The sequence below is a fragment of the Vipera ursinii genome (assembly GCF_947247035.1).
Source record: "Vipera ursinii genome assembly, chromosome: 10".
NCBI classification, from domain to species: domain Eukaryota; kingdom Metazoa; phylum Chordata; class Lepidosauria; order Squamata; family Viperidae; genus Vipera; species Vipera ursinii.
This window is the reverse complement of record NC_139520.1, coordinates 20,527,996-20,547,431: the sequence shown is the minus strand read 5'-3', so window position 1 is coordinate 20,547,431 and position 19,436 is coordinate 20,527,996. Positions and strand designations below refer to the sequence as shown.

The following is a 19,436-nucleotide window of genomic DNA, read 5'->3' as shown; positions in this document are numbered from 1 at the left end:
TGATGGAAAGCAGCATCCTTGGCTGATCAGTATGAAACAAAGCCAACTCTTCTTTGGAAACAGTTTATTGTTTGAAATTGAAATTTGGGATTAAACACATAAAAAGATGTAGAGGAAAGGAGATTACATCACCCCAAGCTAATATTTATTGAGCAAACCTTGTAAAAACGATCAGCTTCATTTACAAGAAAGAATAATATTTCTACACAAATTAGTTCTCAAAGATTGTTGTTTCCCCAGTGTTTTTACTCCTAGAGACTACAGTGATAAGTTCCTGCTGTTTTTTTAGACACTGTTTTCAAAAGTAGCCTTTATCTCCCTTTGGCTGAGAGGACTGGCCAAAGTCACCCAACTGGCTTTGTGTCTAAGGCAAGACCATATTTCGCTGCCCCTAGTGCTGAACTACTTTTCAGTGCCCAGCTAGGTATTAGCAAAACAGGGTCTTCTACTAATAAAGGCTTCCCCAATTCATGAGAAATGTGCTTTGCCTGAATCAAGGATAATCTTAAATCTAATCATTTAAACCTATTTTCCAAAGCACCAGAAGGCAAGGCAAGAAACAAGGGGTGGAAATTTAGAGAGTAGCAACCTAGAACTGTGGAGAAATTTCCTGACAGAACAATTAATGGCATGGACAATTAATGGAAAAAGCTTTGCCTTCATAAGTTGTGGGTGCTCCATCACTGGAGGTTTTTAAAGAGAGATTGGACAACTATTTGAAATGGTATTGGTCTCCTGCTTGAGCAGGAGGTTGGATTAGAAGACCTGCAAGGTCCCTTCCAACTCTATTCTGCTAAATTACCTCCAGATGCTGATCAGATCTTCAGGCCAAAGCATAACATGGGTGTCATTATGAGTAGGGTTAAAAAAACCGTTTCAGGAACCTCTTAGCTCAGGCATGTCAAACTGCTGGCCTGCGGGCCGGATGCGTCACGCCGAAACCACACCCACCCGATTGCCGGCAATGGGGAAAAAAGTCACGATACGTCACGCGACGTATGTTGATGTTACGAGTTTGACATGCCTGTCTTAGCTGTTAAAAACAGAATACATAAATGAAGTACTTCAGAAGAGTTTCAGAAATCACAATTCAGCCATAAGGGACAGTTGAACATTACTCCGTCTCAATCTCACTTTTCCCTTTTCATCCATTTTCCCCAAACTAGGATTTTAATACAGAAAGTGAGTTTTGATGGACAGGCTTTTTATTGACACGATTCTACCTTTTTAAGAAAAGATCTCTCTCTGAAGATCTCTGACATTCATCTCCTTATTCTCCATTTGTAAACGCTCTGTGGTTTCGTCTTCATGGACTTTGCGCCCTAATGCTGAGCTTACTCCAAAGATGAGTAACATTTATTGGTGCAGTTTGCTCGCCACTCCGGAGAAGCAAAGATGGACAAGGGAGGAAATTCTCCAGCCCAAGTCAAGAAAAACTGTTCTGAAGTTTTCAAAACCAGTTGTCTGTACAGGCTGTCCTCGATTTAATGACCATGCATTTAGCAACCCCTATGAAAAGCGACTTACAACCAGTTCTCGCACTTAAAACTACCGTTGCAGTGTCCTCATGATCAAAATTCAGGCACTTGGCAGGGGAGTTAGGAAGGCTGCAGCATCCCAGGGTCACATGATCCCCATTTGCAACCTTCCCAGCCAGACAAAGTCAATGGGGAAGCTGGATTCACTTAACAGCCATGTGTTTCCCTTAATGACCATGGCGATTCACTCAACCATCACGGAAAGAATGTAAATCGGATACAGCTCCACTTAACAAGCGCTTCGTTTAGCAATGGAAGATCCAGTCCCAATTGTGATCATAAGTTGAGAACTACTTGCATCAGGAAAAGGTACTGACAGGCTTCGATCCAAGCCCAAATTCATCATCTCCCTCGATCCTGATGGCGTTGCGGTTTGGACTTTTTCTTTTTGTCGTGTGATCTGGGCCTCAAGACGCAGACGCAAGCCGAAACGCCGGCTATGGCTTTGGGAAGATCGCTCCCTTTTTGCCATTGCTTTGTCGTTTTGTCATAGACCTGAACGGCCCTGGAGAAGACGGTATTTTCCCAACTGTAGCCTCCCAGAATGTAGATCTTGCCGTCCCACATGGCCACGCCGGACTCACTGTTGGCCTGGAGTAAAGGGGCCACTCTTGTCCACTGATTACACTTGGGGCTGTAGGATTCCACGAACAGAATGTCAAAGCGTGTCATGGTCTCCAGGTGGTCATCGCTGCCCCCGATCGAATAAATGTCGTCCTGCAGAGTGCACATGCTGTGCCAGCCCCGAGCGGTGATCATGGGCCTCCTCTCCTCCCAGTTATCTGTCCGATAATCATAGCACAGCAGGTTTTTGCGATAGGGACCGATCTGGTAATCATGGCCTCCTGAAATGTAGACGAGTTCCTCGTGGACAGCACCTGCGTGGCCGTACGTAAACCTGTGGTGGAAGGAAAAGCAAAACTAGACTTTAAGCAGCCTTTCCTAGGAGGAGGAGGAGGAGGAGAAGGAGGAGGAGGAGAATGCTTTCAAAACCCTGTTCCCAGATTTAAGTATTTACTCTGTGGTGTAACAGGACATGCCTGTGTTTTGATTTTCTCAAATACATGAATTAAATTCTAAAGAGAGTAGAGATAACATGAGCGAAGAGTTGAAACACACCCATGCAAATCGGCAAGAATAAAGGATGGCTTGTGATCTAAAAGCGGGCATTATTTTCTGGATGTTTTTGCTCTTTTGTAACTCTCTTCATTTTTTTATAATTTTAGAATTGTAAGCCATCCAGAATGCCTTGGTAAGAAATTGAATGAATAAATAAACACAAAAAAAGGACTCTGTTCAGCTGGGAATCTGATTTTACTCAACATATTGCCAAGTCCAATGGCTGCCTTCTTTGACTGCAAGATTATTTTTATTGTATTTATTTTTATCCTACCTCAAGGCAGCGAACGTATCCAACACACCTTCCTCCTATTTTCAACAACAGCCACCTTGTGAGGTGGGTTGGGCTCAGAGAGAGGGCCTGGCCTAAAGTTAGCCAGCTGGGACTTGGGATTTTTGAATTTTGCCTTGCAGTAGCTCTCTCTGGGGCCAGGAACAGAGAGATCCTTCCCATTATGCAGTACGTAAATCCATGCAATCTGAATTATGTGTCCCCACACTGAATTATTTTTGACCCCCTGGGCACAATCTTCCGTTGCCGAAGTGCCTTTGGTGATATATCAGCCGTGACATAAAAGTAAGCAGCTGGTAATCTTAAGAGCTGGAGGCAAACCCTGACCTAATTTCAAGACTGTTTTGCAAGAAAATACCTGTGGGTTGCTTCAGCTTAGTGCCTCAGGGAGGGAGGGCTGGGACAGAGAATTAAGAAATAGGCAGAAAGAAAAAAAGTAAGTGTGTGTGTGTGTAGGAAACGGCTGAGGTTTCTGATGCTACCCAGTTTTCCCTGCTCTTCTCTCCGGAGGTCTCCTTAATCTGATGCTTTCCAGGTGAGCCACAACTGCAGTTGCCTGAATTAACAGAATAACAGAGTTGCAAGGGACCTTGGAGGTCTTCTAGTCCAACCCCCTGCTCAAGCAGGGACTGTATGCCATGTGGTTGACTTGAGTGCACTTCTTTTTTTATAATATGGTGAGCAAAACTGGATGCAGTATTCCAAGTGTGGTCTTACTGAGGCTTTATAAAGCGATACTAATACTTCACATGATATTGAGTCTCTCTGTTAATGCAACCTTAGATTGCACTGGTTTACCGTTTGCTCACATTTACATGATTTTGTGCACTAAAACTCCAAGATCTCTCTCAGTTACTGCTTTTGAGCCAGGTTTCACCTAATCGAAACCAGCTATGCATGGTCATTCTTGGCAGATCCAACATTTGCAGAGGTCATTGGGGGAAAATGCAACAGTTCTTAACTTGGGCAGACAAGTTTTGGTGCCCACAATTCAATTTGCCAATCCAAGCCGCACCTCCGAAACTAAAGGTCGTATCTGGCCCTCTTGATAAAGACAGTTGTGTTCTTTGACTGCTCTAAACGCACACATCCCCTTGCCAGCAGCACCAAGAATGAGAACTGACCAACAGATTGCTTTGTCTTACAAGACGTCCTTGACTTATGACAGTAATGGCATCCAGAATTAAGTCGGAAGTCATAAATTGAGGTATCATGTGACTGGATTCGAAGTTAACGACAGTTTTTACGATCATGGTTAGGCAAATCCATTGTCCTTAATGATGGAAAATGGCAAAAAAATTGCAAGTTGCTGTCCCTGCAAAAAGCCACAAAGGTGAGCCAGTTGCCCAAAATGTGATTACGTGACTATGAGGGATACCTCTGTGTGTGTGTGTGTGTGTCTGTCTGTCTTGTCTGTCAACCCATTCTGAAAATGGGTTGTGAATAGCTCTGGATAGGTCCGTCGTAACTTTGAACAGTTGTTAAGTGGCCAGTTGTACGTTTAGGCCTGCAGTCAAGTTTTTCTCCATCCAAGTGAAAAGTTTCAAACTTAGACCATTTCCCACTGTGATCAAGTCAACTTGTAGGTGAGATGGGCAGCCCAGGAAAGAAAAAAGAAGGAGGGAAGGAAAGCAAGGAAGAAGGAAGGAAAGCAAGGAAAGAGGAAGGAAGGAAGGAAGGAAGGAAGGAAGGAAGGAAGGAAGGAAGGAAGGAAGGAAGGAAGGAAGGAAAGAGAAATTTCTCTTATCATCTGCTGGGTTTCACCTGGGCAAGCCAGAGACGTAGGACCAGTTGTCCTTCTCGGGGCTGTAGGTCTCAACCGATGACAGCGCTCCGTTCTCATTCCTGCCACCCACAGCCACCAGCATGTCTCTGATGGCCCCGAGGTAAAAGTCCACTCGCTGCTGCTTCATCGAGGCGAGCTGAGAACGAGAGAGAGAGAAAAGCAAGAACGTGCCAAAGGTCATCCGTCACAGAAAACGACAATTAAAAACCACATATTTGTCAAAACTTAGGGCAGGGCTGGAGGACTGGCACAGACCAAATGCAAGCTATTTGCCCGAGTCCCATTCATTTATATACGTTCATTATTTGCTTGGTCTCTGATAGGTTGCGATCAGATGTTTGTGCTTTTGTTTTTTTTTTAAAGGCAACCGTTTCAGAAAGACTGTTTTACTACATCCACAGAAACCATGTGGACAGAGACACTGGGAAACCAAGCCATATATTTTATCACTCTTGAACGAAAGCATTAAATTCTCTTTTTGACTTGGGTTTTCCCAGAATCCCAGGAGTTGTAGCCCAGGGCCTGTTGGGACCCCCCCCCCCAACTTCACAGTTAGAGAACACTGATTTTTATTATTTGGGGTGGCAGAAATCTTGTCCCCTTTACAGATAGTCTTCGACTTACGACACTTCAGTTAGTGACCGTTCAAAGTTACAGCAGCACTGGAAAAAGGGACTTACGGCTGTTTTTCACACAACTTTTGCAGCCTCCCCAGGGTCACATGATCAAAATTCAGACGTTCGTTGAGTGACTCATATTTATGACAGTCACAGTGTCCCAGGGGTCACGTGATCCCCTTTTGTGACCCTCCGACAAGCAAAGTCAACGAGGGAAGCCAGAATCACTTAACCGTGTGACTAAACAACTGCAGTGATTCACTTAACAACAGCGGCAAGAAAGGTCAGAATTGGGGCGAAACTCGCTTAACTTTCTTAGCAATGGAAATCTGGGCCTCAACTGTGGTTGTGAGACGAGGACTATCTGTATCTCCAAACACAGAAAGAAAAAAAATATCTGCAAGAGCTCAAGCCTCACCTTTATCCACTGTTTACACCGAGGATCATACCTATAGAGAAGATTCGAAGCTGCATCCCCACCGTTGTCGCGGGAAAAGCTGCCGCCGGCGAGGAAGATAAACCCGCCAAGAACCGCAACGCAGTGGTGGCTCCGTCTGGCGGGCAGCGGCGTCTCCTTCACCCACTGTCCCGTTTTGGGGTCCAGGAAGCAGGTATCGTCACTCAACTCCAAGCAATGCTCCGACACTTCTCCTCCAACAAAGAGAAGCTTCTCTTCCTGGCTCCGGAGAACCGTCCGCTTGTTCTGCAGGACAGGCTGAGCGGCCACCCGATTGTGGTAGTTGACCGCCTCTTCCACAAAGTCTTCGCAGCGGGTTTCTTTGGGAAGGAGGGAGCAGATGGCCGGCTTGACCCGGTGCAGGAGGTCACTCTTTGGGATCAGAGGGAAATGGATGTTCTCCAAGACTCGGTAGGCCTCCGTTTCCCGCTCGGGGTGCTTCATCAGCCACCGCAAAGCCGCCTGCAGCAAGTCATGTTCGCACTCCTCTTGCACGCCTGTACTGCCGAGGTACTGGCAGAGTTTCTCGACAGGAAGGTTTTGCAAGAAGTCCGGTGTGAGCGAGAGAGTGCCGAAGTTCTTCATGATGAACGTGTCAATATAGGAGTCCAGGCGCTTGAGGTTGAAGATGGAAGCAAGTTCTTGGAGGTATAAGTAGTTCTCTTCGTTGACCTCGTTTTCCAAGTACTCACAACAGAAATCCACCACTTTCCAGATTTGCAACAGGTGAGCCGTTTCCAAGATAGAATGGATATTTCCACTGTTGAGAAACAGATCGCACCCATAGAGAAAGTCCAGGACAGCTTTGAGGCCAACGCAAGTGGCGCCGAAGAGCTCAACCTCTTTCTGGTGAGCTTCTCGCATGCCGATCGTGAACATGGTGTGGAAATAGTCGCTGCAGACAGCTAGAACGTTCCGGTGAGCGGGGACTTTCTGCTCCTCCACCACTAAAACCACATCACAGAAGAGGTTGCAGCGTCTCTGTTCATTCAGGCTCTGAAGAACAAGGCTGGAGTGGTCAGCAAACCTGTACACCTGAAAGGAGGATAAACTGGATGAGAAAATATGTCCTGCAAGTTAGAGGTGAGTCGTATGCCAGGACATAGCTTGCATCGTAGGTCAAGATAAGTCAAGCTATTTTCCAAAGCACCGGAAGGCAAGACAAGAAGCAACAGATAGAAACTAGCCAGCTTGCCTTCAGAAGCTGTGGGTGATCCAACATCGGAGGTTTTTAAGAAGAGACTGGAAAACCACTTTTCTGAAATGGTAGAAGGTTATCTAGAAGTTACCTAGTTTGGGTATTGAAACGGCTGCAAGAAAACAAGCTCAGAGTGCACCAAGGAGTCCATAGTCCTCCTCCTCCTCCTCGTCCCCCCTCCTCTTCCTCTTCCTCCTCCTCCACCACGCAAATTCCACTCTCTTCTAGCATTGATAATGTTACCTAGTTTGGGTAATGAAATGGCTGCAAGAAAAGAAGCAGGCTCAGAGAGCTCCTCGTGTGAACCCTGAGCTACATTCTCCTTTATTAATACTTTTTTACTTTTACTTTTTAAAAACTTGTTCACAATAATATATAATAGCCACAAAAAAGAGAGGAATGCATTACCACCCAGGGCAAAGGCCAGCAAAGCAAGGGGCAGAAAAAGAGGCTGATTAAAGGGCTAAAAGCCCTTAAATCCCATGAGCTTCCCCAACCTGGTGCTCTCAAAACACCCTGAGATTGGAAACCGCCCCCCCCCACAACAAAAGGTGGAAAGGAAATAAAAGTAACCAGACCTTTGAGGATTGGCTGATCTTGGGTGGGCGAGAAAATCTGACTTGCCTGAGGCACTCCATCAAGGCAGCAAGCAGCTTGCAATTCTGGGGAGGGTTGGAAAAAAAACACCAGTGAATGGAAAACAGCCTCAGTCTCGCAGAGGACCCCAAACTCTTTGCTAAAAGAAACGAGCAGTTTTAGATATTAGCCACTGAAGCTTCTTGGCTTTACTCCTGAGTAGACCCAGAGAGAATCGCCCTGCAAGGCTGGAGTGCCTTGAACAGGGAGAATGTCTACTCAAAAAAGGGATTTATTCCCTCCATCAAAGGGTGATCTTAAATCTGAACCCCAAGGGTAAGAAATTTGGTTGCTGGTAGACAGAGAGAAAAATGCAACACCCCCCCCCAAAAAAAACCCCAAAACCCTTTTTTCCCTTTTAAAAGTGTTTCTTGGATGCTGGAGGAAAATCAAGAAATTATGAGGAATGGCAACTTTACTAGAAGAACATGATTTAGACATGCTTTGCTAAACAAACTACCATTGTGTGTGTGTGTGTGTGTGTGTGTGTGTGTGTGTGTCTTCGAGACAGTGCTGAGTCTTAACAACTGCCAATGTGGTTTTCTTGGCAAGATTTCTGATTGGCATGCCCTTGCCTTCTTCCTAGGGCCAAGTCAGAGTGACTGGCCCAAGATCACCCAGCAGGCTTTGTGCCTAAGGCAGGACTAGAACTCCCAATCTCCCACTTTCTAGCCTGGTGCCTTCGCCCACTGCACGAAACAGTCCTCTGGGCACGCCAAGTCACGAACCATGGTTTGCGGACTGCAACGCCAGCAGTAAGCAAACCAGTTTGGGTGGGTGTGGGTGTGTGGGTGTGTGTGTGGTGTGTGTGTGTGTGCTTCAGCCCAGTCCTGTTGTCGCCTTGGCTCCAGTCGAGATTTCCCCCCCTTCCCCAGGAGACCAACCGCCTCCCCCTCCCCCAGGAAAAGCCGAGCACCCCCGCTGGGTCAAGGCAGGACCCTGCGGCAAAGAGGTTCCGCGGGAGTTTCCCATCATGCCTCAGTCCCAGCATCCCTGGACTTAGCAAGCCAGCCGGAGATGCTGCGGCTCTTCTTACCGCTCTGCCCGCGGGAGACCCTGCTTTCCCCGCCGCTCCTTCGCCAGCCCAGCCTCGCAACCAGGAACTGGCAGGCCGGAGTGGCAGCGGAGAGGGCCAATGAGAGCAACAAAAAAAGGGGGCCTGGCTGGCTAGCGAGGGGGTGGGACTTGTCCGGGCTCCGCTGCGGTAGAAAGACGAAGGGGCGGGGCTTTTTTAAGTTTTGTTGCGCAAGGCTTTGAGTGGCAGGGGCGCCCCCTCCTCGCCGTTAGCCTTCATCTCAGGCGGCGGGAAGGGGCTCCTCTCCAAGGACCGCCTCTGGATGCCCCGACCAAGAGGAGGGGGAGACCGGAGAAAAACAACTCCTTTCGGGGCGCGCGAGAAACCCCACCCCGTCCTCGGAGCTTGTTCCGCCCTTGCGACTAAATCGCACGTTCCATAAAACAGGGTTTTCCAACCTTGGCAATGTTTAGACGGCTGGACTTCATCTCCCAGAATTCCCCAGCCAGCATGGCTGGCTGGGGAATTCTGGGAGTTGAAGTCCAGTTGTCTTAACATTGCCAAGGTTGGGAAACTCTGCCATAAAACACAGACTTGCAACATTTTACGCTCCGGTGCTCCATATTTACCTCTCGGCCTCGATTAGAGGTTCAACCAGACACCCTTCTGGTTTTTTGTGTGTGTGCGTTGTTTGTTTTTTTGCATTTGGGAGGCCGGTGTGTGGTGTAGTTGGTTCACATAGTGTGGGATGGAGGGTTTGTTGTCACTGTGTGTTAGGGGGAGAGAGCACAGGGGAAGGCTCAGCTAATCTCAATGTACACATGTTGTACTTTGACAATAAAGGTTTATTATTATTATTTATTATTTCTGACTGCCAAACAACTCTGGACAGCCGACAGTCAAATTGATGGCTTGATGGGACCGTAATTGGACCAAGCGCTCCTTGGGCATACCGGGGGTTGTGGAGGACTGCGGTGGAGAGGTCAAATAAGAAAAAGAAAAGAAAAAAAATCTGTGAAGAATGAAAGGACAGCCACTTCTGTTTTCTTGCTGGGGATAAACTGCATGGTTGTAATGGTAGAGTTGTTTTTATTTTTCAAAAGGTGGTCCTGGACATTTTAGGCCTACCACATTCTGAAGCCTTCAGCCCGGTTACTAAAACTTCTGCAAAATTTAAAGGCGGCAGTATTGTAGTTTCCAAATGCCAGACAGAGACAGGATCTGCTTCCTGATCTTTGCGATAACCCAAGTAATTAACATTGGCTTTTAATTTATTAGATTGCCACCCCCCACCCCCAGGCTGGGGTTTTCAAGTGTTTCTGCCTCCCAGCCTCCATTTGCTCACTCACAAAAAAAAACACCTCCAATTTTTTTTCCAGTCCAGCAGAGGGAGATAGCTGCGCTCGAAATAGATCCGAAGAAATAAAATTCAATTTCCACTTTCAAAGGGTAAGTGCCCCAGAGGGAGTGTGTAAATTGAGAGATAACTGTAGTCTGCCCTAGTTTTTTACACCGAGGTTTGCAAGAGTGAGTGGGAAGGAAAAAAAATGAAAGGAAAAAAAATCTATATGAATTGTGTGCTCGGGTGTTTCTTTTTGAACTGAAAGACTGGCTTCTCATTGTCAGACACGTGATCTCATTCGTACGGCTTCCAAAATTTGGTGACCACACAAATCAGATTTATTTATTCTCTGCACTCCTTTGCAGGGTTGTCTAAGCGATTGTTTAGAAGTACACGAGGAAAATCTTCCAAAGACTCTGGGTTCACACGGCATATTAAGGGGTGTCAGATTCCTTGATTTTGCCTGTCATCAAACCCAACTGTTTAGCCAAAACCTTGTTTGCAGGAATGAACATTTCTATATAAAGATAAGTACGGTGGCAGCCATAGAAGTCAGACCAGTGTCATGAGCAGAGAAACAGCAGAAGTACAAATCTTGCTTTTTATGAGCTCGAATTAGACATTTAAATTTTTTTTTACTTTTTTACTGCTTCTACTGAACTATTTAGAAGCAATATATCCAGGAGACCTAGGACCTCTCCTCCTTAGTGGGGGGAAAAAGCCGGGACCAGGCAAGTGATTTTACAGTAATTATTAAGGAGTTAAACCTTTAAAAAAAATTTTTTTAAAAAAAAAGCCCTAAGCAACTAAGGGCTTTAATTCAAAATCAATCCGGTTTATTACAAGGCGGAGTTTGCGCTCCACGGGAAAAACTTTCTCTGCAGATTTCCGGGTCTCTCTGCCGCCACCTAGCGGCCGCCCAGAGTTTCAAGCGCAGATCCCGCCGCCCTAATCCGGTTGCTAAGCTCCCTCCCTCCCCGCCTCGCCCTCTCCTCTCGGTTCGGGGTTGCAAACGGGATGGGGGCGGTTGCTATGGCAACCTCTGCGCCGCATCCAAAGGGCAGGCAGGCGGGCAGGCGGGCAGGCAATCCACCCTCTCCTTTCCTTCCCCTTTAGCAGAACAGAACTAACTAATCATCTTGTATAGCAGCGTTTCCCAACCTTAGGAACTTGAAGATGCGTGGACTTCAACTCCCAGAATTCCCCAGCCAGCATAGCTGGCTGGGGAATTCTGGGAGTTGAAGTCCACGCATCTTCAAGTTCCTAAGGTTGGGAAACGCTGTTGTATAGGTAGCTCTTGTAGCTGGCTGCCACCCACCCGCGGTCGCCCCCCCAACCCACTCGGGCTCGCAGACACTCCCTCAGACCCCCCCACTCCCCTCCCCTCCCCTCCCCTCCCCAGCGCACACCAAGCTACGCAAATTCCAGAGGAGGAACCGAAGCGTTTGCATTCTCGCTTGCACCGCCTCTGTCCCTTGTCTCCTTTTGCAGAAGAAGGGAAGGGCAGGGCAGGGGAGGAAGACCCTCCCCCCCCCCTTTGGGCTGAGAAGAAGGGGCGTCGGAGGTTGCAGGGAGGGGAGGGGAGACGGCCCAGCTCGCCCTGCTGTTCTTCCTCCTCCTCCTCCTCCTCCTCGGATCAGGGGCCAATCAAGCCGCCGCAGAGCCGAGCGGCCGGCAGAGAAGGGGTTAAGCCGGATCCGCTCCGACCGATCCCTTCCCGGCGAGGCTGCGGGACCGACTGCAGCGAGCAGAAGGACTCGGCGGCCGCCTAACCCCGCAGCCTCCGCTCGGTCCTTCGGATGCTTGCCGAGCCTGCTCTCTTCCGAGCGCCAGGCGGAGGTCAGTCCCTTTCGCTCTTCTCCCGCCGCGCCGCTGGCTCTCCTTTTCGGCCGCCTCGCCTCGAGTTCCGCCAGCGCCTCGCAGACGCGGCGATGGCCACCAAGATCGACAAAGAAGCCTGCCGGAGGGCCTACAACCTGGTCAGGGATGACAGCACGGGGGTGAACTGGTGAGGAGCCCCCAGCCGCCGGGAAAGCGAAAGGGATAGAAAGCCCGGGAAGGAGACCCTTTTATTCGGGATCTTGCTATGGGATCTGCTTTGCTTGGGGAGGGTGGGGAGGTGGGGTGGGGGTCAAGGATGCCTGTCTTGCCAGGTTAGCAGAAGGGGGGAGGAGGATGGACATTGGAGCCCATAATACTTGTCTCCCCAAATTAGCATGAGGGAAGATAATGGGCATTGGAACCCTTGATACTTGACTTCCCAAGCCAGCAAAAATGGGGGATGATGGGCATTGGAACCCATGATGCCTGTCTTCCTGATGATGATGATGATGATGATGACGTTACCAATTCAGTTGTGTCCAACTCTTGGCAATTTTGTAGGCCAGGACTTTCTAGCTGCTTCTTTGAGCCCCTAGGCTAGCACAGTGGGGGAGGATGATGGGCATTGGAACCCATGCCAATCTTCCCAAGCTAACACAGAGGGGATGATTGGCCTTGGAACCCATTGCGAGGTCCTCGTGTGGGGTAAGATTTTTCTGTGTTGGCTAAGCTGGCCTCTTTGCTTGAGACCCAAACTGTTCGACTTGCATGGAAGGAACTCAGCTTATCATCCAAGTTCTTGCAAAGCATATTTGGTTATGACATCATCTCTCCTTGGGACCCACCAGGCTCTCCTACTTCCAAGCTTCTGGGGCAAGGTAGGAACTGGGCCATCTCACTCTATAAAAGCCTGGGTGGGTCTCACTGGGGAGGTGCAAGACTTCTGAAATCATGCAGATGAACTGGAGATGAATCTTCTTCTTCTTCTTCTTCTTCTTCTTCTTCTTCTTCTTCTTCTTCTTCTTCTTCTTCTTCTTCTTCTTCTTCCTCTTCCTCTTCTTCCCCTCCTTGCTTCTCCTCCTCCTCCTCCTCTCCTGCTTCTCCATCTTCTCTTTAATCTTCCTTCCCCCTTTCCCAAAGGGTGACATTTAAGTACGACGGCTCCACCATCATCCCAGGACACAATGGCGTGGAATACGAAGAGTTTATACGACAGTGTACAGGTGAGCTCTCTCTTGCTCTCTTCAACCAACACACGTTCCTTGGTTGCCAAGGGGAAGGAAGAAAAGGCCAAACAGCTTGAAATTTGTTTTTTTTAACACTCTCCAACACCCGCTTCCTCCAAAAATGCTTTGAAAAGCCCTGAACTGTAATGATGTCATCCATCTCACAAGCCTTTTGTTGGGAGATTCTCAGTCCTCCCTTCAAAGAAAAACTCAAGAGGGTTCATGGGTGCTTTTATTTCTTTCAACAAGAGTCCAAATTCCAACAAGAGTGACTTTTCCAGAAATCATTTTCTTGCTTGACCTGTCAGTGGAGACCTTTGAAATTTGGTCTTGTTTTAATTCACACTCAAACACAGCTCCTAACTTTCCTCCAACATCAGCCGTCTCTTGCAAGCGATGTAAGAAACAAACACGCCGAGCCTGACATTATTTTGGGTGGAGGAAGTTGTATTTCAGGAATGTCACCTTAGGTTGGCAGAAATACTCCTTCTGTATCTCAAAAGCCAGCATGCCTCAACATGGATGTGTAGCTCAAGGGCCCATGGGAAGGGCCGCCTACCAATGTTCAAACATTTTTGAGCATGGACAGAGAGGCAGATCAGGAAAGCCCAATTCTTCACCGGCATAAAGTAGCATTTCTGCACATTCATCCAAGCAAAGGTTTGGGTTGACATGTTTATGATGTCACTTCTAAGCGGCTGCAAACTTGCTTGCTTATTTATTTGATTTCTACAGCCTCCCATTTTGGCATGAATTAAAGCAAGAAAAATGAAGGAAGGAAGGAAGGGAAAGAAAGAGAAAGAAAGAAAAGAAAGAGAAAGAAAGAAAGAAAGAAAGAAAGAAAGAAAGAAAGAAAGAAAGAAAGAAAGAAAGAAAGAAAGAAAGAAAGAAAAAAAGAAAGAAACCGTTAGGGCTTTCCGGAGAAATTGTGATAGGGGTTCGATACAGACCTGGATGTCATAGAGCCACATGAATGGGTTGATTATATAGTTGTGGCTACCCCCTCCCCCTTGACTTATTTTTAACCCCTTCCTCTAGACACCTCTGGATCCAAAGTCTATAGCAGGATTTCTCAACCTTGACAATGTTAAGGTGTGTGGACATCAACTCCTAGAATTCCCCAGCCAGCCATGAATTAAAGCAAAGGGGGGGGGAGAAATCGTGAAAGGAGCCGTTAGAGACATGGGTGTCATAGATCCATATAAATGGGTTGTTCTATGTTCTATATAGAACATGGTTCATGTCCTGCTTTTCATCTTCTGTTCCTGCCACCCTATGCTTCCTTCTTTCATGTTGACTTTAAAGGGCCAACAGCCTGGGAAACAAGCCATAGCATGGGTGGGGGAGGGAGGAAGAGGAGCCCTCCTTATGGTATTGATTGTGGTTGAGGTTCTCATTGACAGCCCATTCCTGTCTGTCTGCAAATCATTTTTCTCCCCTTTGCTTTTTGCCTTTGCAAAAAAAAAAAATTCCTTGGGCTGCAGGACAGATGCCTTTTTTTTAGCTTTTCCTTCTGCTGCTGCTTCCAATTTCCAGTTTTCTTGGAATTCCAATTTAATTTTCCACAAAGGAAAATCCCTGGGTTTTTTTTTCTTTCTTTGCCTCTCTCTGGCCATCCTTGTTGTTTCCTTGAACACACATGTGTACATGCACACAAATCACGCCCTGATGTGCCTCTACTTTTATTCACTTCCTTGTTCAGTTTTTCGGCATAAGTTCTTTTGTGCTTGAGGATGTTCTAGAGCAGAATTTGGCAAGGTTAAGATGGCATGGAAGGCTGGGGAATTCTGGGAGTCCACATATCTTAACGTTGTCAAGTTGAGAAACATTGCCCTAGCCTAGACTTTGGGCCAAAGGTGTCCAGAGGTAGAGGTTAAAAAAAAGTCAAGATGGTGGCCATAACCATATAATTAAAACTTTGCTCTTTTTTACCTGTGTCGTGACTTAGTAGTGTAGAAAGCCCCACAGTTTCTCAGTCTTGTGAAAATAAGTAGCAGTAGCCAAAACAACCAAGCTCAGAGGGCACCAAGGATCCCACAATTCAACCCCAAGCTACAAATCTTCTCTACTACAAGTAGCAGAATGGCAGATAGGATATAATCCCCAGCCATCAAATAACTGACAGGAGGTCATGAATCCTACCAATGAAAATTTGTTCTGTATGTGGCTGGATGAAGTCGAATTTCGCTTCTCCATCCATTCCAGTCCATTGCTTTATTATTATTTGATTTTTATTTTCTCAAGATGACATTCGATTGTTTGGCTTCATCCGATTCACCACTGGAGACACCATGAGCAAGCGAGTCAAGTTTGCACTGATCACCTGGATAGGGGAGAACGTCAGTGGCCTTCAGAGAGCTAAAACAGGGACTGATAAGACGCTCGTGAAGGAAGTTGTCCAGGTAGGTTGAGGTGTTCATGTCAATGTTTCTTGTCCCATCAAGAAGGTAGATTTCTGTGAAGCTGTACAAGAAGACTGGAGAAATGAGGGGTCCTTGGTGCTCTCTGAGCTTGGTTGTTTTCTTGCAGACATTTCATTACCCAAAGTAGGTCACATCATCAATGCTAGAAGGGAGTGGGATTTGCTTCCAGCTTATAGCAAATCCTACTCCTTAGCACTGATGATGTTACCTAGTCTGGGTAATGAAATGTTTGCTAGAAAACCACCAAGCTCAGAAACTGCCAAGGACTCCTGATTTCAACCCTGAGCTGCAAATGTTCCACTTTACTGAGGCAGGAGACATCCTTGGTTGCACCTTGAGATTTGATTCCTAGTATCTTCTTTTTAGGGACGCGGTGGCTCAGTGGGTTAGGACGCTGAGCTTGTCGATCAGAAAGTCGGCAGTTTGGCGAGTCAAATCCCAAGTGCCGCGTAACAGAGTGAGCGCCTGTTCCTCATCCCAGCTTCTGCCAACCTAGCAGTTCAAAAGCACGTCAAAATGCAAGTTGAAAAATAGGGACCACTCCGGTGGGAAGGTAACAGCGTTCCGTGCGCCTTTGGCCTCTAGTCATGCCGGCCACATGACCACGGAGACGTCCTGGGACAAGCGCTGGCTCTTCGGCTTTGAAACGGAGATGAGCACCGGCCCCTAGAGTCGGAAACGACTAGCACGCATGTGCAGGGGAACCTTTACCTTTACCTATCAATTTATGACTGATTACTGAGTGTCTGTTCAAAGCTCTGATGGAGCTACCTGAAGGTAGTTATGACCCAGATTCGAACTTCTTATAGTCGCCCTTGTGGGATGCTGCAAACCGCTCAGTTGCCAGGCACCTGCTGGGCAGTTATACCACAAAAAAGGTTGTAAATTCAGGTCAGTTATGTGACTGTTTACAACTGTCATGAGTTATGACCGTGATGGGCAGCCTCCGTTACAGCCGCGACGTGAGGACTATTGGTACAGCTCTCATAACGGACGTGGTTGAGAATGGAAGTTCAAATACAACACATCTGTTGTGTACCAACATTTGGGAAATAACCTTTTTCTATGCTTTCTCACACCTCTCTGCAGCCATCCTGATGACGATGTGGTTACTGCTTGGTTAGCTCCCTGCCGTAATGGTTTTCAGATGAATATTAGAATGGAGAGAAATTATGGCAGTGGAAAACTACCCAAAACTCGTGAAAGAGTTTCTCTGGAACTACTCGTTGGGAAATCTTTCCATTCCCGTTCAAAAAGTGTGCAGTCTACCTTGTCCTTTTCAGCCCTGCTTCCTAGGGAGGACATTCTGCTATCCCACCCCATCCTAAACAGGCTTTGCTTTTTTTGTCTCCTGCAGAATTTCGCCAAAGAGTTTGTGATCAGTGACCACAAGGAACTGGATGCCGATTACATCAAGAGTGAGTTGAAGAAAGCCGGAGGGGCAAATTATGACGCTCAGACAGAGTAAACCCGGAAGAGAAACACACCATGCCTCCTGCAGCCACCTGAATAGATGTGTCAGGAAAAGAGGCGGGAAAGCACAATTTATCTGTGAAAACAAAACTGGAGGATGATTTGAGGCTAGTTTGGGAAAGAAGCTACTTCACTGAAGGCCTCTCCGAAGCCTGTCTCCTGTCTCCAAACGTGGACCTTGATTTTCTTTCCATTCCACCTGCCAAACCAGCTCTTTCTTCTGTGATCTTTGAGTTCTTCTTCTTTTTTTTAACCACTGTCTTTCTCACAAATATTACCCAGGGACCTGGCCTCATAGGAAGTTGGCCAGAAGTCCAGGTGCTGGCTGAAGGGCTTTAGATCTTCCTCTGAACCCTTCTGACGGTCTAGAACAGGGGTAGGCAACCTCGGCTCTTTTATGACTCATGGACTTCAACTCCCAGAATTCCTGAGCCAGCTTGGCTGGGTCAGGAATTCTGGGAGTTGAAGTCCATGAATCATAAAAGAGCCGAGGTTGCCTACCCCTGGTCTAGAAAGTCTCCAAGGGTGAAAAACGAACTCATTCTTGGCGGCTGTCTCCCCTAACAGACCAACCGAAGGGCTTACCGCGTGCAGAATGAGTTACGCAGCCCGTGAACTGCAGGCTTTCTTCCAAAGTCCCCTCTGCGGTGTTGGGTGAGAAATCCACACCACAGGAGGATTTATTTCTAGGTTTTTCCAAAAACAAAAAGCACAAAAATAGCTGTTTTCCCCAAATAATAGCAAAAGGGCTGTGACCTGAGATTTCCCCCCCCCCCCGGCCCCCGAGACTAAATGCAACTCTCTAAAGTTACTACAGGTTGTGATTGTTAATGAGGTAGAAGAGAGAATGTTAAACACAGGGTGGTATTTGATTCACTGATATGAAATCCTGTTTAAATTGGGCCAGCCTCTTTGGCCAGGCACCACCTAGTAGTAAAGGGTGAGCACTGATTTACTATTCAAAACCAGATGTGAGCCTTGACTGAAACAAGTCACGTATTTGTGGGACATAAAGCTTCTTTTATCGCACATAAGCAAACTGATTTACTCAGATCTCTGTTCCCAGAAGATTTGGTTCTTCGGTTAGGCACATGCCAGATTGTGGGTTTTTACCACTGTCCATTGTCACAAAGAGCTGTGCAGAGTGTTGTAGTCTCCAGTTGCAATCGCGCATACATTATCCTAGGAGTAAGCAGCGTTGAACAGAACGGGATTTTCTAAGCATATGGATGTGGGTGGAAGGTCGGAGGGGATTTAGGGTGAGTAGTCAATGTGTTTGTTTGCAGCCCCTGAAATCCACACATGCTAACGTCACTAAAGGTCAAAGAGAAGCTGAAATATTTGGCATTAAACAGCCATCAAGGGAAAATACAATCTTTTATTTCAGTTTTTCATAGAATACGAAGGAATATAATTTGCCTTAAAGGAACAGCTTGGTTTTGCATCATATGATCTTTCTTTCTTTCTCTTTCTTTCTTTCTCTTTCTTTTCTTTTTTCTTTTTCTTTCTTTCTGTCTTCCTTCTTTATTTCCTTCCTGTTTTCCTTCCCTCCTTTTTTCTTTTTTTTAAAAAAACATTGCTGTAAAGAGCAGTAAATAAGGGAGAAAACAAAATGTCTCCTTTTCTGATTGTACTGTTTTGTACTGTCATTGTTCACTTTTTTTAAAAATTTCTGCATTTGTACCCTGAATGTGTAAGATGATTGCTGGTGAGGACTTGTAAACAATTATACAGCAGCTTTGGGTTGCACTCTTGTGAAATGTCGATGTTTGAGAGTTTCCATTTGCTCTGGTGGGGTTCGACTGGGAATGAATGGGAACTGTGTGGTCTCCTCCCATTCTTTCATTGACAGTTAAGAGTATTGGATGTCAAATCATGGACCATGCCTACCTTACATAGTTCCACCAGTTTTTGGTTGGGTGATCAAGAGATGGGTCCAGTCTGAAGAACGTCAAGTCTAGAGAAAAGATGACTTGCAAGAAAGCTAAACCACCTTCAGGAATATGGAGAGAAGCTACAGGGGAAATGCCCAAAAAATATTACACAGGCCAACAGAAAGTAGGATCAGAAATGACCAGTACGCATTTAACTACCTAGATGCCATTTAAGTATTAGAAAAATTTCCTGTAAAACTTCCATCGTTGTCTAGTACAAAGGTGGGTTCTGAACATTTTTAAGAAGAAGCTGCACAGCTACTTCTTGATGATTGTCTGGTTAACAGAATAACAGATTTGCAAGGGACCTTGGAAGCCTTCAAATCCAACCCCCTGTTCAAACAGAAAACCCTACACCATTTCAGACAAATAGTTATCCAATCTCTTTTCTCGGAAACCTCCAGTAATGGAGCACCCACAACTTCTGGAGGCAACCCGTTCCACTGATTAATTGTTCTCACTGTCAGGAAATGTCCCTAGTTCTGGGTTGCTCCTCTCTCTGATTAGTTAATCTTCTTGCAGATTGAAGAGAATTGTACTAGATGTTTCTTGTGGTCTC

At 46.6% G+C, this 19,436-nt stretch overlaps 2 protein-coding genes across 3 annotated transcripts in view; one reads left to right on the top strand and one right to left on the bottom strand.

Moving 5' to 3' along the window:
- Nucleotides 1-59: 59 nt before the first annotated feature.
- Nucleotides 60-8,725, bottom strand: KLHL36 (kelch like family member 36). The gene is made up of 5 exons (XM_083370880.1): nucleotides 8,680-8,725; nucleotides 7,586-7,669; nucleotides 5,771-6,844; nucleotides 4,714-4,871; nucleotides 60-2,436 (listed from the first exon to the last, which is right to left on the bottom strand). The coding sequence occupies exons 2-5, from the start codon at nucleotides 7,643-7,645 to the stop codon at nucleotides 1,881-1,883; spliced, it is 1,848 nt and encodes a 615-aa protein (XP_083227006.1). The 5' UTR covers nucleotides 7,646-7,669; nucleotides 8,680-8,725; the 3' UTR covers nucleotides 60-1,880.
- A 2,773-nt stretch (nucleotides 8,726-11,498) lies between these two features.
- The window catches only part of COTL1 (coactosin like F-actin binding protein 1), a 326,745-nt gene continuing 318,807 nt past the window's right edge, over nucleotides 11,499-19,436 (top strand). The window contains exons 1-4 of one of the 2 annotated variants that reach the window (XM_083370616.1): nucleotides 11,499-12,008; nucleotides 12,962-13,044; nucleotides 15,292-15,449; nucleotides 16,828-17,328. In XM_083370616.1, coding sequence (XP_083226742.1) covers nucleotides 11,800-12,008; nucleotides 12,962-13,044; nucleotides 15,292-15,449; nucleotides 16,828-16,938 — 561 coding nt within the window. In that variant the 5' untranslated portion in view covers nucleotides 11,499-11,799 and the 3' untranslated portion in view covers nucleotides 16,939-17,328. Of the gene's footprint in view, nucleotides 12,009-12,961; nucleotides 13,045-15,291; nucleotides 15,539-16,827; nucleotides 17,329-19,436 lie in introns of those variants that run through there. The other variant, XR_014493420.1, reaches the window with a different exon arrangement.

Coding starts and splice junctions, on each gene's coding strand:
- KLHL36 (XM_083370880.1), bottom strand. CDS start 7,645: ATGGAGTGCCTCAGGCAAGTCAGATTTTCTCGCCCACCCAAGATCAGC. Junction 6,845..7,585: donor AGATCAGCCAATCCTCAAAG/GTCTGGTTACTT, acceptor TCCTCCTTTCAG/GTGTACAGGTTTGCTGACCA. Junction 4,872..5,770: donor GGTGTAAACAGTGGATAAAG/GTGAGGCTTGAG, acceptor TCTCGTTCTCAG/CTCGCCTCGATGAAGCAGCA.